The sequence below is a fragment of the Podarcis vaucheri genome, assembly GCF_965113315.1.
Source record: "Podarcis vaucheri genome assembly, chromosome: 1".
Lineage (NCBI taxonomy): Eukaryota > Metazoa > Chordata > Lepidosauria > Squamata > Lacertidae > Podarcis > Podarcis vaucheri.
In genome coordinates, this window is record NC_138759.1 from 11,209,409 (window position 1) to 11,225,281 (window position 15,873).

A 15,873-nucleotide genomic window follows, 5' to 3' on the forward strand; every position below is an offset into this window, starting at 1 on the left:
GTTGATACTTTCTCCTCCCCCCCTTCTTTTATTTTCCCTTTGCCTATGTCTAAGATCTAAGGGACGTGGGTGGCGCTGTGGGTTAAACCACAGAGCCTAGGACTTGCCGATCAGAAGGTCAGCGGTTCGAATCCCCACGATGGGGTGAGCTCCTGTTGCTCGGTCCCTGCTCCTGCCAACCTAGCAGTTCAAAAGCACGTCAAAGTGCAAGTAGATAAATAGGTACCGCTCCTGCAGGAAGGTAAACGGTGTTTCCGTGCGTTGCTCTGGTTCGCCAGAAGCGGCTTAGTCATGCTGGCCACATGACCCGGAAGCTGAACGCCGGCTCCCTCGGCCAGTAAAGCGAGATGAGCTCCGCAACCCCATAGTCAGTCACGACTGGACCTAATGGTCAGGGGTCCCTTTACCTTACTATGTCTAAGATTTGGTGACTTCCTGAAGATTGCTCAGTTGACTCCTGCCATGCTAGGATCAGAAAATAGCAGTGAGGAAATAGATTCCCATGGGGAGGGGCCCCAGGGGGGCAAGGGGCTGTCTTGCCCAAGGACTGAGCTATGGACCCTCCCTAGTGCACTTTTGGCAGTGATCAGACTTGAACTCGAGTCCACTTGTTTGCCTAGCCATTTACCTGGTGAGTTCTACTCACTGTCATGGTTCCATGAATCCTGATTGGTGCTGGCAAGCAGGGCTGTGCCAAATTTCTAAAATGGCAATAGAAAATATTTTTCTTAGCGATTTTAAGCTGCCATGGAATGAGAGCTCACAGCTGAGCTGTCTGTTCCTTTTGCAATTTAAAACCCTTCAGGCGCTGCTGAATCCGTGAGTTTTCCTGCTGGGATGTCAGCAGCAAGTGTAAAACCCGGTGTATTTATTCCTGCAAATCATCCCCTAACCAGGTGTCCTGGAATGAGCTCTGCTAGAGCTTTGGCCTCAAATTAGGATGATAATGAAAATAATTCTAAAACTTTAATGCCATACACTGATATGTTTTTCCTTCCTTCAACATCTGGTTGGAAGCATGCACTGTTCCCTCTGAAATCAGTTATATATTAATTTGTTAAATACTTAGAGTGTTTTTCCCCCCAGCGTGTGTTAGAAAGGAAGCACTAAAATAAAATACTGAACAGTGGGTGTCTCTTAGTGTTTAACAGTGGGGTGCCCCTTAGACATTTTCCAAGTGTCCTGATACGTAATCTCAAAAGTGTACTTTGTGAAGCAGAAATGGCATCCGCGTGTCTAATCATGGGCCTGGTGTTTGCAGATTGCGCTGCTGAAGACCTCAACAGAGTCTGCTTTAGAGCAGTGGCGGATTTATGACCAAGCTTGGGATGAAGTCAGACTGATGCTTGCAAGAATTTTGTATTGCCTGGAAGTTAGCAAGCCTCCCGTGGTTACATTCGAGACACTAAAAACCCAGGTGGAAAATCTCCAGGTATGTTTCACATTTCTTGGGTCGCAAATGCTCCTCCTAAAAAGACAAAGGACTACTTCGGATGCAACACCAAGCCATGGTTTACTGGTATGTGATTGAGCCTTGATGGACTCCTAAACCCACACACTTAGCCTTATCCTGCCTTCTTCCCCACTTCCTGTCTAAGGCAAATAATAGTTTACTGTCTCAGATGAAATGGGCAAACTATGGTTTGCATGGGCCCTGCAAAACTGGATTAGACACCAGGATCAGTACCTCATTTCCAAATGAGTTTGCAGGAAACTCACAAACCATGCTTTGTCCAGTTCACCAGTTCACCTCATTCACATTTCACCATGGTGTGTTTGAAGTCAAGGTGGGTTAGATCATCTAAATGCTGCACATACAGAATGCTGTGTCTTGCAATGAGGAATTCAGTGAGTTGACCCGTTTCAGACAGATGATTTTGGTCCTCCCCAAAACAAGTTAAAAGAAGCCTTACGTGTCCCTTACAATAGAAGCAAATTAACACTCTGGTCCACTGTCGATAATGGGGAAAGTTGCACTGATGGTATGCACAACAAAACACACATACACGTGCCGGGTCAAAACTAGGATGATAATATGCAGCCATCACAGAGGTCTTGCTAGGGAGTGGCTGAAGGGGCTGGAGAGCAATGTCTTTTCATGCTGGGTCTTGGATCTTCTCTCCCTCCCCGCCCCCCCCCCTTAAGTGCAAAGTGAGTTAGATTCCCCCACTCTTAAGCCTTGAGGAGGGCAGGGGAAGTCTTTCTCACTACATTCCAAGTCTTTCTGGAATTGGTGCAAGGTCTGGTAGATTCTTCTCCCTTCTCCAAGCTTGGGAGAAGCAAGTGAGTGAGATCTCACCAGAACAACAGCAGCAGCAGAAGCAGCACTTACTAATGGAAAGCTGGCAGCATATTTGTGGCAGCTCAGAATTTTAAAATGTGGTCCCTTGGGGAGGAGAGATGCAAGTTAGCATATCAACAGCCGCCTCCTTGAATGCTTTTGCACTCACAACCAGCCATGTGGCATTTCTTTCCCACAGTCTCTTCAAGATAAAGCAGAGAGTAATGAAGAAATCTGGGCTAAACTCCAAGCTGCTGCTTGTAACCTGAAGAAGCTGTGTGATCCCTCGTTTTCTGAGATTATTGAACAGAAATGCAGAGAGGCACGCACAAGGTACAATAAGATTTCTTTATTTTATTTGTTAACCATTCTGTTGTCTGGCCCCAGCAAGTCATTGCTTTCATATGCAGTGGCAATTGTGTGTCGAGGACGCCCAGAACACCCCCAATAGGCTGCATCAATAGGAGTATAGCATCTAGATCAAGGGAAGTAATCGTGCCACTGTATTCTGCTCTGGTCAGACCTCACCTGGAGTACTGTGTCCAGTTCTGGGCAGCACAGTTCAAGAAGGACACTGACAAACTGGAACGTGTCCAGAGGAGGGCAACCAAAATGGTCAAGGGCCTGGAAAGGATGCCTTATGAGGAACGGCTAAGGGAGCTGGGCATGTTTAGCCTGGAGAAGAGGAGGTTAAGGGGTGATATGATAGCCATGTTCAAATATATAAAAGGATGTCACATAGAGGAGGGAGAAAGGTTGTTTTCTGCTGCTCCAGAGAAGCGGACACGGAGCAATGGATCCAAACTACAAGAAAGAAGATTCCACCTAAACATTAGGAAGAACTTCCTGACAGTAAGAGCTGTTCGACAGTGGAATTTGCTGCCAAGGAGTGTGGTGGAGTCTCCTACTTTGGAGGTCTTTAAGCAGAGGCTTGACAACCATATGTCAGGAGTGCTCTGATGGGGTTTCCTGCTTGGCAGGGGGTTGGACTCGATGGCCCTTGTGGTCTCTTCCAACTCTATGATTCTATGAAATAAAGACTCAGTTCACACAACTTTATTGAATTACAGTACATGTGAGTGGCTGCTTAGGCATTGGTTAGTGACTATCTGTTCCCACTTAGAGGTAGGAACAAAACTGACAACCACAAGCCTGCAGAAGTCAGTAAGGGTAAACATTTTGGGGGAGAGACTAGAGCTGGGCGCCAGGCTCTCACCTCTCCCCAAATGCTCCCAGGGGTTCTTGCATGGCCCTAGCCCCTTGCCAGGGGTTCGGACAAGAGCATGGCGAGCCCCTGGATTCCTTTAATGGAATACCCTTGCATTAGCAGCATTGGAGGGGCAGGCACAGCCAACCACATCCCCTCCACCAACCAAAATTAACCAATGCCTAACCACAACCTTAAGGAAATCAGCTCTGAGTGCTCACTGGAAGGACAGATCCTGAAGCTGAGGCTCCAATACTTTGGCCAGCTCATGAGAAGAGAAGACTCCCTGGAAAAGACCCTGATGTTGGGAAAGATGGAGGGCACAAGGAGAAGGGGACGACAGAGGACGAGATGGTTGGACAGTGTTCTCGAAGTTACCAGTATGAGTTTGACCAAACTGTGGGAGGCAGTGGAAGACAGGAGTGCCTGGCGTGCTCTGGTCCATGGGGTCACGAAGAGTCGGACACGACTAAACAACTAAACAACAACAACAAAACCGCAACCTTACAAGTTGTGACGATTTGCTATGCAGTAGGCAAAAAACCAAATGGCACCAGCCAATCAGCCAAATGGCAAAAATTCCTACCAGGCCCCTGCTCCAAAGCAGACGACCCCATGACAGGCATAGCAAGGTCAGCACAAACAAACACAAACAAACCCTAAATATAGGGAGGGTGGGCAGGTAATCCTATGTGCGCAGCGAAAAGAGGAAGATCAATGTGGCACACAGGGAATAAATAGCACTCCCATCAATCAAACAATTTTGCAGCATTAAATTCTCCCCAGCAACAATTGGAGGTGCTCTATCAAATTCGTGGCCATCCATACTAACCCGCCCAGCAACAGGGGATGTCATGGTTGCCCCCACCACAACACGTGCTCTCCATGAAGGAGAACCCACTTTGCTGCATAATGTTTAACTTTGTGGGTTTTTTTATAGAATATTTATTAAAGTTTAGAAAGAAAAGAAAAACAAGAGGAAAAATATACAAGACATCAACAATACCAAGAAAAAAGAAAAGGAAAAAAACAAAAACATTAGGAAAAAAAACCCAAAAGAAAACAGACAAACATACAAAAGAGCCCCATATTTTCATATCCTTATCTTTCATTAGCTTATTTCCTCGACTTCCTCACACCTCCTTTTTTGTATTCTAGTTCAATTAAATGTTCTAGCAAGTCCTTTCCCTCTTTCACAAATTTAGTTCCATAGTTTAATTTAACAAAGTTTTAAACTTAAATTTACATCTTTACCCAATGTCAGCTATTCATACTTAATTCTTTATAATATTTCTACTAAAGTCATATAACTTCTTTCCAGCATCTTTCTAACATTCATTAATTTTAGACTATTTCTGTAAATAAGCTTTAAATTTCTTCCAATCTTCTTCCACCGACTCTTCTCCCTGGTCTCGGATTCTGCCAGTCATTTCCGCCAATTCCATATAATCCATCAGCTTCATCTGCCATTCTTCCCTGGCATAATGTTTAACTTTGAGCTGAGCAGGACAGTTCTACCGATGTCATCCTTGCTCTCCAGAATCAGAGCTGTTGTTCTGTGGGTAACCAGCTCACTGGTGGATGCCCTTAAGCCAGTGTTTCTCAGACTTGGGTCCCTGGCTATTGTTGGACTACAACTCCCATCATCCCTAGCTAGTAGGACGGGTGGTCAGGGATGATGGGAGTTGTAGTCCAACAACAGCTGGGAACCCAAGTTTGAGAACCGCTGGCTTAAGCTGATCGCTACTAGCCCAAATAACCTAGTGATAATCAGCCTGTGGGGAGGCACGAAGCATCGGTCAACATTCCAAAATACATACTGGACAAGGCTTTTATTAGGCTAGTCAAGGGGCTACAAAGTAGTGTGCAACCTTTTGTATTCTGCAGAGATCTTCATCAGGCTACATAGCAAACAAAGCAGCAATGGGAGGGAGGGATGTTGGAGGAAAAAGCTAAAGAATGGTGAATCCATGGAGTCTTCATCTGCTGCCTGTCTCAGGATGGGATGTGGGAGGAGGAGAGAAGAGTCAGACTGGACGCTTTTAGCTGCTGCCCAGGTTTCAGGGTGCTTGGAAAAAGGAACCTGCCATCGTTAATATCCTGCCTGTAGGAATATAAAATCCAGTCTTGCTCGCCCCCATCTCTACCCTTTGGTGAAACGCACAGACATAGCAACTGTGTGTGTTATGGCTTAGCTCCAGTTAGTGCAACAGCAGGGGAACTGAAGCAGCAATAGTTTTTACCATGAGTACCCAAACGCTTGCACATTCATGCTTAGCCATAGTTTGGCTTACTGTTATGTTCAAACCAGGCCATTTAGTAGGCGTGTCCAGATGCGCAGTAGAAACACAGTTGCCATGTTGTGTTCAGGCCTACACTCATATACCCTGGGGGTATCCAATTAATCACACCAAAAGATGAATATAATTAAGCAGTAAGACGAAACCTTTGTTTTAGAAATAGACAGTTTAATGGCAACTAAAGGAATACAGCAGACTAGCCAGCATCACAACATCATATGCCCTGGCAAATAAAAACGGTTTGACCTTGATCAGAGCTTAAGCGAGATTCAGTCTCTAAAAGCCAGAGCTAGGCAATTTATTCTCCAAGCCATCTTGATGGCTTAATGCATAGATTGGGAATCTGTGGCCCTCCAGATATTGCTGAACCCTAACACCTATCACCCCCCAGCTAGCATAGTCAGTGTCCAGATAATGATGGAAGTTGCATTCTTGCAACACCTGGAAGGCCACAGCTTTCCCCTCTGTGATTTCCTGTGTGCTTCCTGTTTCATTTTCAAATTTGGTGCTCTCATCACTGGGGAAGCTAATCTTTGGAAATCCCATCAAATGAGTTTGGCATCTTGTCTAAGGTTGGCATTAGGAGCCAACTAACTTCCTTTGAGGCTTCTGGCAAACATGCCGCACATGCAAAATATTGTGATCAGCAGCCTAGTGATGTGGCACATTTTAGCTCCATGCATTTATCTGCCTAAAGAAAGAAAAGAAGTCCCCTCCACACTTCAGAACACACGTCCATCAACCGTGGCGCATGACGTTTTCCCAGTCTTATGTTGAGCAAGTCACTCAGTGCTCTTCCCTAGTATGAATGAACCATAGGAAGACAGGTAGACGTGCTCTTAAGGAAAGCGAGAGGTAATTGAAGTGTTTGCTATAATGCTGCATTTAATTTAATTTTTTCCCCTAGATGGACACTGATGAACAAAGAAATTGAAGATCACCTACACAAAGCACAAGCATCTTTACAACTTTGGGAATCTTACATTGGTTTACATGCTGAAGTCATGGCCAAGGTGGACAAGTATGAAGAGCAATATGGTTCCCTTTTGGCAGATGTGGCTGCAGGTCATACGATGGACTTCCTTAAGCAGAAGGTCGAGGATGTGAAGGTAGGTTAATGGGATTTCCATGGTGTGGTTGCCTAGAAAGTGGGTGAAGAATAAGAAAGGGATGCTCTATCTGCGAGTGCAGAGTGTTTGAGGACCAGGACATTTGCAGGGAAACCAAAATGCTTATTTACAAAGCTATTGTACTACCAACCTTACCGTATGCTTATGAAACATGGACTACTTATAAACACCATCTCCAGCTCCTCGAAAGGTTCCATCAACTGTGTCTCCGAAAATTTTAACATATCACTTGGGAAGATAGGTGAACTAATGCCAGTGTACTGGAAGAAGCAAAGATCACCAGTGTTGAAGTAATGGTTCTTCAACATCAACTTTGTTGAACTGGTCATGTTGTTTGGATGCCTGATTTTTGTCTTCCAAACAACTACTCTATTCCGAACTTAAAAATGGAAAGTGTAATGCTGGTGGTCAACAAAAAATGTAGTATAAATGTAGTATAAACTACATATAAAAAAATATAGTATAAAGTATATTTAAAAATGTAGTATAAACACCAACAACTGGGGAACACTGGCCTGTGAGCGCTCCAATTGGAGAACAGCCTTTACCAAAGGTGTCATGGGCTTTGAAGACGCTCGGACTCAGGATGAAGGGAGAAACGTGCTAAGAGGAAAGCATGCTTGGCAAATCCACACCGTGATCAACTCCCGCCTGGAAACCAATGTGGAAGGACGTGTGGATCCAGAATTGGGCTCCACAGTCACTTATGGATTCACTGTTAAAACAGTGTTCATGGAAGACAATCTTACTCAACTCCAAGTGATCGCCAAAGAAGAAGAAGATAAAAAGATCTCAGGGTGTGGAGGCAATCAGGGGTGGGTGCCAAATGGCCTTCCAGCCTTTGCATGTGGCCCTGAACTCCTCAGGCCACACCCCTCACCAGCCCTGTCTTGCACCCTCCCTGAGTGTTTTTGCCAGGCTGTGTTATAGAATTGTAGAATTGTAGATTTCGAAGGGACCCCAGGGGGGTCATCTAACCCAACCCCCTGCAATGCAGGAATCTCAAATAAAGTGTCCATGACAGATGGCCATCGAACCTCAACTTCCTTCCTGAATTGTGGTGCCCAGAACTGGACACAGTATGGGTCACCAAGGCAGACTGGGGTGGGGCTATTCAATCCCTTGATTTGGGCACTATACTTTTGTTGATGCAGCCTAGATGCTTTGATGCTTTCTTCCCCTGCCCCAAGGTAAGCTTCTTGGGCTCAGGCCAAAGGTGTCAGCAATTTTGTCTGATCGCGACCCTTCTTTGCCTTAAGTGAACTGGTCGGCACCGCAAGCCTCAGGGAAAGTGTTTCATTGTCTTCTTGAACAGAAGGCCTCAGCAGAACTCACCAGTAGCTCAGAGATGGAAGGATTTCGTCTCTCTTCTAAAAATGGAAGTGGCTTTTTACGATGCAGTTTTGTATCTCTTGCTGACAAAGAAAACCCAGGATAATTTTGTCATAAATGAAGCAGCTATTAAATCCACCCGGTGCTAATAGCCCTTTCCCGATATCGGTGGAGGAGAGCCAAACTATTCTTCTTCCTTTTGTGAAGAATAATACCAGAGAAGGAACCCTAATGGACGGGGAGGTATGTTACACCCCTTGTCAGTTGTGAATGACTGCTAGGAATCCAATTGGGCACTTGATGAGCTTTTAAGCCTAACCCTTTCCCTGTGCTAACAGTTTTAGGTGAGATTGAGGACTTGTGTTAAAGTTATTCTTGCGTTTTCCCCCCAGGGGCGGATCGAAATGTGTTTGTGCCCTTAATAAATTGTATGCAAAGTCTAATGGGAAGAAATTTAAATGGATCGTTTTTGAAGCAACGGGCTCATTTGGCCTTAAAGAGCTTCGCCAGAAAGAGAAAAGGGCTTTGGATGCCAGGGATGCATTAGTCACATTGGCGAAATTTGTCCTTAATGGCAGTAAATTAGCATTTTAGACTTACTTTATGCCCATTAACAGCACAGCTGCCATTCCCATCCAGAAAGCACGATTTTTTAGGTAACTGGTGTTAAGTGGAAATTGTATTAAATTATACACTTCAGAAGAGATGTTCCCAAATCTCCACCCACCCGCCCGGATAAAGAACTACCAAGGAGCACAATGCGTATCTTAATTCTATTTGTAATGTTAATCATCTGTGCACAGGGATTGCAGCCCATGAAATCTCAGGTACACAGCCTGACTGACCCTCCACTACCTTTAAGGCTGCTTGTCACAATTCTCCACTTCCAGCGTCCAGCCAGGTTTCCCCCTCCCTTTTTCTCTCCTCCTTGCAGTTCTATAAGAGAACAGCCCCATCCTGACCCACTCTGATCAAAGGTAGATTTAGTTCTTTATTAGCAAAAACACGATCTCCACAGACTCGTTAGAGAGTCAGGCTTAATGAGCGCAGCAGCTCATTCCTTGTGGGTCTTATTCCATGAAAGACTGAAAGCCCCAGCTCCTCACAGCCATCTAAGTCCCCTCCTCTCCAGGGCTTTCCCCAAGCAATCAGAGACTGTGCCTGTATGCAGCCAAGTTCTCCTCCACCCTTTTCACGCCTCTTCTGGTTCTGGGAGGTTGGGGTGGGAGACACCCGTGACGCTTCACTAACCAGACTAATCTCTGCCTCTTCGCCTCTCTTCTCCCACTCTCTTGCTTCCACTTCTGCCTCTGATTCTGGACTTCTCTCTGCCAAGGACTCTCTCAGCTCACTTAGCCCTATTTACCCCTTCAGCTTCTGAAACCATCTCTTCCCAGTCCTCTCTCTCTGCCCACTCATTGTTGTGCCACCACTATTCCCTGAGCTCTGAGCCTTCTTCGCCTTTCTTTTTTGCACTTAATTTATTTATTATTAATGTTGCAATACATATATGAAATGGGATGCAGGTGGCGCTGTGGGTTAAACCACAGAGCCTAGGACTTGCTGATCAGAAGGTCGGCGGTTCGAATCCCTGCGACGGGGTGAGCTCCCGTTGCTCAGGCCCTATTCCTGCCAACCTAGCAGTTTGAAAGCACGTCAAAGTGCAAGTAGATAAATAGGTACCGCTCCGGCGGGAAGGTACACGGCGTTTCCGTGCGCTGCTCTGGTTCGCCAGAAGCGGCTTAGTCATGCTGGCCACATGACCCAGAAGCTGTACACTGGCTCCCTTGGCCAATAAAGCAAGATGAGCGCCGCAACCCCAGAGTCGGTCACAACTGGACCTAATGGTCAAGGGTCCCTTTACCTTACATATATGAAATCTTTACATATTGGTACATATACATTATATTCATCAATTCACATTTTCACATTTCATTATGTACCAACATTTATCCATTTCTTATTTCTTGCCCTGTGTCTTCCCTCCACCCGTGCATGACTTCCTTGTTATTATTTTGCAACTTTAGTATTGAGATTGTAATTTTGTATCTTAATAATTAAGCATTCAATCTTATATATCTGCTTAGTTTAGCTTAGCTTATCTTAATTTATCTTTGTGAAATCAGTCTATCCATATCAATAAATTCTTGTTGGATCATCTTTTGGTCAGGTATTCTTCTACACATTTCCATTCCTGATTTTGATTAGATTGCATTCTAATTGTTGCCATCAGTTTTGCTAATTCAATTATTTCAAAAAAAATATTTTGCCAATTTTTCAATGATTTCCAGTATTGAGCCTATTTTATTACAAAATAGACATTTCTGAATGAATTTCATCCTGTCGTTTGTATGCACATTTTGATATGCACGTTTAGAGACGAGAACTTCATTGCAAAATTTGGAGAACTCCAAATCACAAAAGTGATTTCCATTCTGGCCTACTGTGCCCAGGGTCAGGGAAACATCTGGGTCTGAGGGCGGACACATCAGGCTGAGAGTGGAACCAACACCGTAACCCAGGAGCCTTCGTTTCTTTCTCTTGATGCATCTCCCTTTCTTTCCAGATGCTGAAACTGGACCTTCAGAACATCAAAGAAAGTTTTCTTCCCGTTTCTGAGCTGGCAGATAAAATAGCTCAGCTGGCTGAGCCCACAGAACCACTTCTTCCAGAAAAACTCCAGCCACTTCAAAGGATCACCTATTTGGAGAAGATGTTACAGATGAAAGAAAATGAGTTTGAGGTACTTCTGAGTGGGTCGCTTTGCTGTTAACTCCTGCATGTCAACAGGATCGGGGGGGGGGGGAGAGGAATAATGCTTCTGGGATTTTTTTCCAAATGTATTTGTTGGGAAATGCCATTGGCCATACAAATTTATATGCCCGCACCATGAATTGGCAGGCTTCAGGCTTGCAGGATCTGTACTGTTTTTTACTAAAACCCCACCACTCACCGATGCAAAATTAATTTCCACCTAAGAACAGTCTGTTTCCTCATTTCTTCCTGTATTCCACCTATCCTGCTTCTCAGTAGATGGAAGTGAGCAAATGCTCATTTTTCGGTTTCCAGAGATGGCGAAGCAGCCATTGTTAAGCTTCTTTTCCCCAGAAGGCCTTGCTGCAACTTCATGGCGCCTCATTTGCATGTCAGCCGCCTCCTCCCAAATTCTGCCTTGACTCTTGCAAGATTTTCTTTCCCCTCCCCTTTAATCATCTTCTAGCCCAATTGAGAATTCTAGATAACTCAAAAGCAAGCACGCTATTTTGTGACAGTTTCGCTGGGCAAATAAAGGTAGCATCCTAGTACAGATATCCCCCCCCCCCCGTATCAGGGCAGTTTACAATGTTCAACATAGAGCAGCATATAAAAGAAAGAAAGAAAAGTTCAAAATAATAAATAAGGTGATTGGCTAATCAAAATGAAAATTAAACCTCTGCAAACATCAGCATATTAATTTCTCTCCTCAGTTTGACCTTTTACAGCTGAAACGTTTTGAGACTTGCTTGGAAAACCTGGAGAATCGTGTTAAAGGGTTCACGGAAGTATTGGAAAATCTGAACCAAGGCACTGAAGACTCAGATCTACTCATGGTAAGCCATAAAAGCCCATAGGCCATCTTTTCCCAGCCTGCTACCCACCAGATGTTTGGAATTGCAACTCACTAGTCTCTTCTGGGCGGCAGGGGAGGAAGATATAGAGGAGCATAATCAGTTCTTCAAGAACAAAGCGGGCCGTTTAAAAAAATTGTTTGAGGCCGTTCTGATCTTCCCTACCTGGTGTCCTTCCTTGTATAGCAATTGGTGGCTCTTGTTCCTTTGGCTTTCCTGGCACCTGGTGTTTTGCACATTGTGCCAAAAAGAGCCGCTGATCCTGTCTCCCAGCAGGAAGCATGATAGGCTTTTGCAAACCAGCGGCCTCATCTGTCTTGTCCTTTTTTTCTCAGAGCCAGATGTTGGTCCTCACAGCTTTATCACCCGAGATGGAGAGTCTGAATGAATTCAGCTTTAGGTTTCCGCTCAGTGACTTCACTGCAAAAAGACTGCAGGATCTGAACTGGCAATGGACTCAGAAGAAAGCTATGGCTCTGGAGAAATGCTGGTAAAAAAACGTTCTTCCTGATGTTTAGTCAGAAACTCCTTCCTTGTAACTTGAATCCATTTGTTTGGGTCCAAGCCCTTTAGATAATTGATGATGGCCATCATATCTCCCCTTACACTCCTCTTTTCCAGGCTAAAAATACCCAACTCCCTCATCAGACTTGGTTTCAAGACCCTTGATCATCTTGGTCACCCTCCTCTGCACACCAGCTTGTCAACACCCTTCCTAAATTGTGGTGCCCAGAATTGGACACAGTATTCCAGGTGTTGTCTGACCAATGCAGAACAGAGCAGGACTATGACTTCCCTCAGTCAGGACGCCAGACTTCTGTTGATGCAGCCGAGAATAGCATTAGCCTTTTTTGCTGCTGCATCACACTGCTGATTCGTGTTAAGCTCTGCCAGTCATTGGATCAGGCCCCACCTACTGTACGGCTCCCTGTGCCCCATCAGTCCCAATTGGCAGAAGCCACCCTTGACAGCTGGGCCACAATCATGCACGACTAAAAGCGTAACTGGCAGAAGGCGCGGCTGCAGAACTGATTTCGAATTTTGTTTTTCATTGCAGTGAACTGCAGGGCATTCAGTCTGATGAAAAGTTCATTCAGAGATGCCAAAAGTGGGTGCTGTTCCAAGAGAAAATGAAAGAGGTCTTGAGGGAAGATATGGCGGGCAGCCTAGAGGGATTGCGGAAACAGCAGAGGGAGTATGAGGTAATGCTCCTCACTGTTTCGGCCCCAATCCGGAGCAGAAAGATGGATCTGATTGCCACACCAAGCAAATCATTGGCTGTGGGCCTTGAGTTATATTTTGCCATGATACAGTTTCATTCTCTAGCCAATTAGACTTCCTGAGGTCGCTCTAGGGCGGTGGTTGCCAATTTACTAATCAGTGAGGACCCCCTATTTTCCAAAAGCCAAGCCATGGACCCCCTGCTTTTGAGAAATTAGATAACACTATGGTAGTTACCTGCACAAAGCAGTTTTTTGGAGAAAATGTGGGGTAGCCGCTAATAAGCAAAGGGTTTTAGGTATACTGAAAAAAAGACCATAGCATTTGTGATATTACCACAAATCGCCTATCCCCGGACAGTAGGAAAAACTTGTCTCCATTGCTCCACTACAACGGAATAATAAAAAAGCAATTGTGTTCCTAACTTGCAAGTGTCCTATAAGCAAAAGGCTTTTTATATGAGAGAGTATGCTATTCCTTACTTGTAATCTGGGATGGTAAGGTAAAGGTAAAGGGACCCCTAACCATTAGGTCCAGTCGTGACCGACTCTGGGGATGTGGCGCTCATCTTGCTTTACTGACCGAGGGAGCCGGCGTACAGCTTCCAGGTCATGTGGCCAGCATGACTAAGCCGCTTCTGGTGAACCAGAGCAGCGCACGGAAACACTGTTTACCTTCCTGCCGGAGCGGTACCTATTTATCTACTTGCACTTTGAGGTGCTTTCAAACTGCTAGATTGGCTGGAGCAGGGACCGAGCAACGGGAGCTCACCCCATCGCGGGGATTCGAACTGCCAACCTTCTGATCGGCAAGTCCTGGGCTCTGTGATTTAACCTACAGCGCCACCCGCGTCCCTGAGAATCTGGGATGGTACATCTTAGCAAATCTTTGCAGCCTGTCGTTCTGCTAACTTGCATCTTCAAGACATAGGTGAAGGCATGGTCAGGGCTTGATAAAGTATTGGTTGAAGTATTGGAGTAGAAAATAGCTGGAATTTTGTAATGTTGGTAATAGTAGTAGTAGTAGTAGTAAAAATAATAATAATAATTTATTAATATTTAGTCCTCCTGTGCCCAAGTTTCATCCTGCCTTAAAAGGATTATTTAGTTAAATACAGTCTGGCTCAAATGTAAAGAAGTAAGGGCCACAACTATTGCTCTGCCCTCTTTTTCCTCTGGCCCTGCCCACTCCTGGGATGTGGCCCTTTGGCTGAAAGATGCCCTCCCCACTCCCAAAGTAAACCTGCCACACTTATCCTTTGCGGGAAGAAGGAGGGCAAGGCATTCTTCCTTCCTTCTTTCTTCTCAAAACACTTCTCAGCTGCACTTTGTGGGTGTAGATTTCACATCTGCAAAGAGCAGGAGCAGAACTCTTGCAAATAAAGTGCCCAGGCAGATTAGGGCTCTGCAAAGGGCTCTACTTATGCCGTGGTTTTAATCTTTCCCGTTGCGTGAAGCATAATTAAAACATTTCCTTCGGTGTTTACAGGCATTGCAAGCGGAGATCTTGGTGAACCAGCAGACTTTTGATTCTATCGTGTCAAAGGCTTTGCACGTGCTGGAATCGGGAGAAGCTGAAAACCGGTGAGATATATGCCTCGGTTGTGTGTTTCAAATCGGGGTGCAGTTGCGGGGTGTGTGCATTCTAAGGCTTGAACTCGACAACAGTTTTTAAGGGAGGGTTGAATAAATCACCGTGCCTAAAACAGTGAGTCATGGAGCTGAGCAGAGGATTGTCTCACCCCTTATATACCCAGGTGATCACTCCACACCACAGGTGAGGGCCTCCTGCAGGTAGCACATTATCAAAAGGTCCATTCCAAATAATATAGGAATCTGGCCTTTTGTGTTGTGGCATCTAACCTTTGGCATTCCCTACCATTACATATTAGACAGGCGACATCTGTGTGTATGGAAGACCTTCTTCTAACAAGCCTTTCAAGTTGAAATTGTTCCCAGTCTAAATCTGTAGTGCAATTGTTTTTAATTGTTCTATCATTTGTGTGTTTGCTGCCCTGGACTCCTTTGGGAGAGGACGGGTGGGATATAAATTGTAGTAGTAGTAGGAAGAAGAAGAAGAATATGCTACATGACTGACAAATTAATCTCTGACCACTTCAGGACCACGTTTCTCTCCAAACTCACCCTGCTGAAGGAACAGTGGCAAAGCATCGTCCGGGCAGCTCAGCAGAGAAAGGGCGAGATTGACAGTCTCGTAAAGCAATGGCAAAAATTCACAACTTCACTACAAGACATCAAGAAGATCCTCGTGCAGACAAGTGGATTCATGGCTGCTGTGGAGAGTCAGGAGAAGTATAGTCTGCACCAGCTCAGGAATCTGAGTCACGACGTCAAGGTTAGGCCTCCTCTTCCTACAACCAGCGAAACATAGATAGCATTGCATTTTTTAAAGATCAAAATAGCTTGGAAAACTTAAAGGGGACTCAGCATCTGTTGGCATCCTTTAAACTAGGGGTGGGCAGAAGATCGCTCAGAATCTAGGTGGTTTGCAGTGTAACGGAAAATCATTTCTGACTCTCAGTTGTCTTAACTATAGCAATAACAGAAAATAATTCCCCCTATAAATTAGGTTGCTGAAATAGAATGCTTGAGGGGAGACCAAGTGTAGGGTCGTTTTTTATATATGGAAGGACTCAAGAGGTTTGTTTTGGTCCTGATCAGAAACTCCTGGCATTTTGTTCCTTAATTATTGGAGAATGCCCGCCAGGTTAAGTCAATATTTTGCACACCTGGCTCCAGGGTCCTAGGGAAAAATAAAGTAGATCCCTCAAGCT

The 15,873-nt window shown here is 45.0% G+C and overlaps 1 protein-coding gene across 1 annotated transcript in view; it reads left to right on the forward strand.

Moving 5' to 3' along the window:
* The window catches only part of SYNE2 (spectrin repeat containing nuclear envelope protein 2), a 233,618-nt gene that overhangs the window by 169,043 nt on the left and 48,702 nt on the right, over positions 1 to 15,873 (forward strand). The window contains exons 82-90 of the mRNA XM_082236352.1: positions 1,262 to 1,432; positions 2,481 to 2,614; positions 6,696 to 6,897; positions 10,817 to 10,993; positions 11,718 to 11,840; positions 12,194 to 12,348; positions 12,916 to 13,060; positions 14,568 to 14,662; positions 15,200 to 15,434. Of these exons, the coding sequence (XP_082092478.1) occupies positions 1,262 to 1,432; positions 2,481 to 2,614; positions 6,696 to 6,897; positions 10,817 to 10,993; positions 11,718 to 11,840; positions 12,194 to 12,348; positions 12,916 to 13,060; positions 14,568 to 14,662; positions 15,200 to 15,434 (1,437 nt within the window). The remainder of the gene's footprint in view (positions 1 to 1,261; positions 1,433 to 2,480; positions 2,615 to 6,695; positions 6,898 to 10,816; positions 10,994 to 11,717; positions 11,841 to 12,193; positions 12,349 to 12,915; positions 13,061 to 14,567; positions 14,663 to 15,199; positions 15,435 to 15,873) is intronic.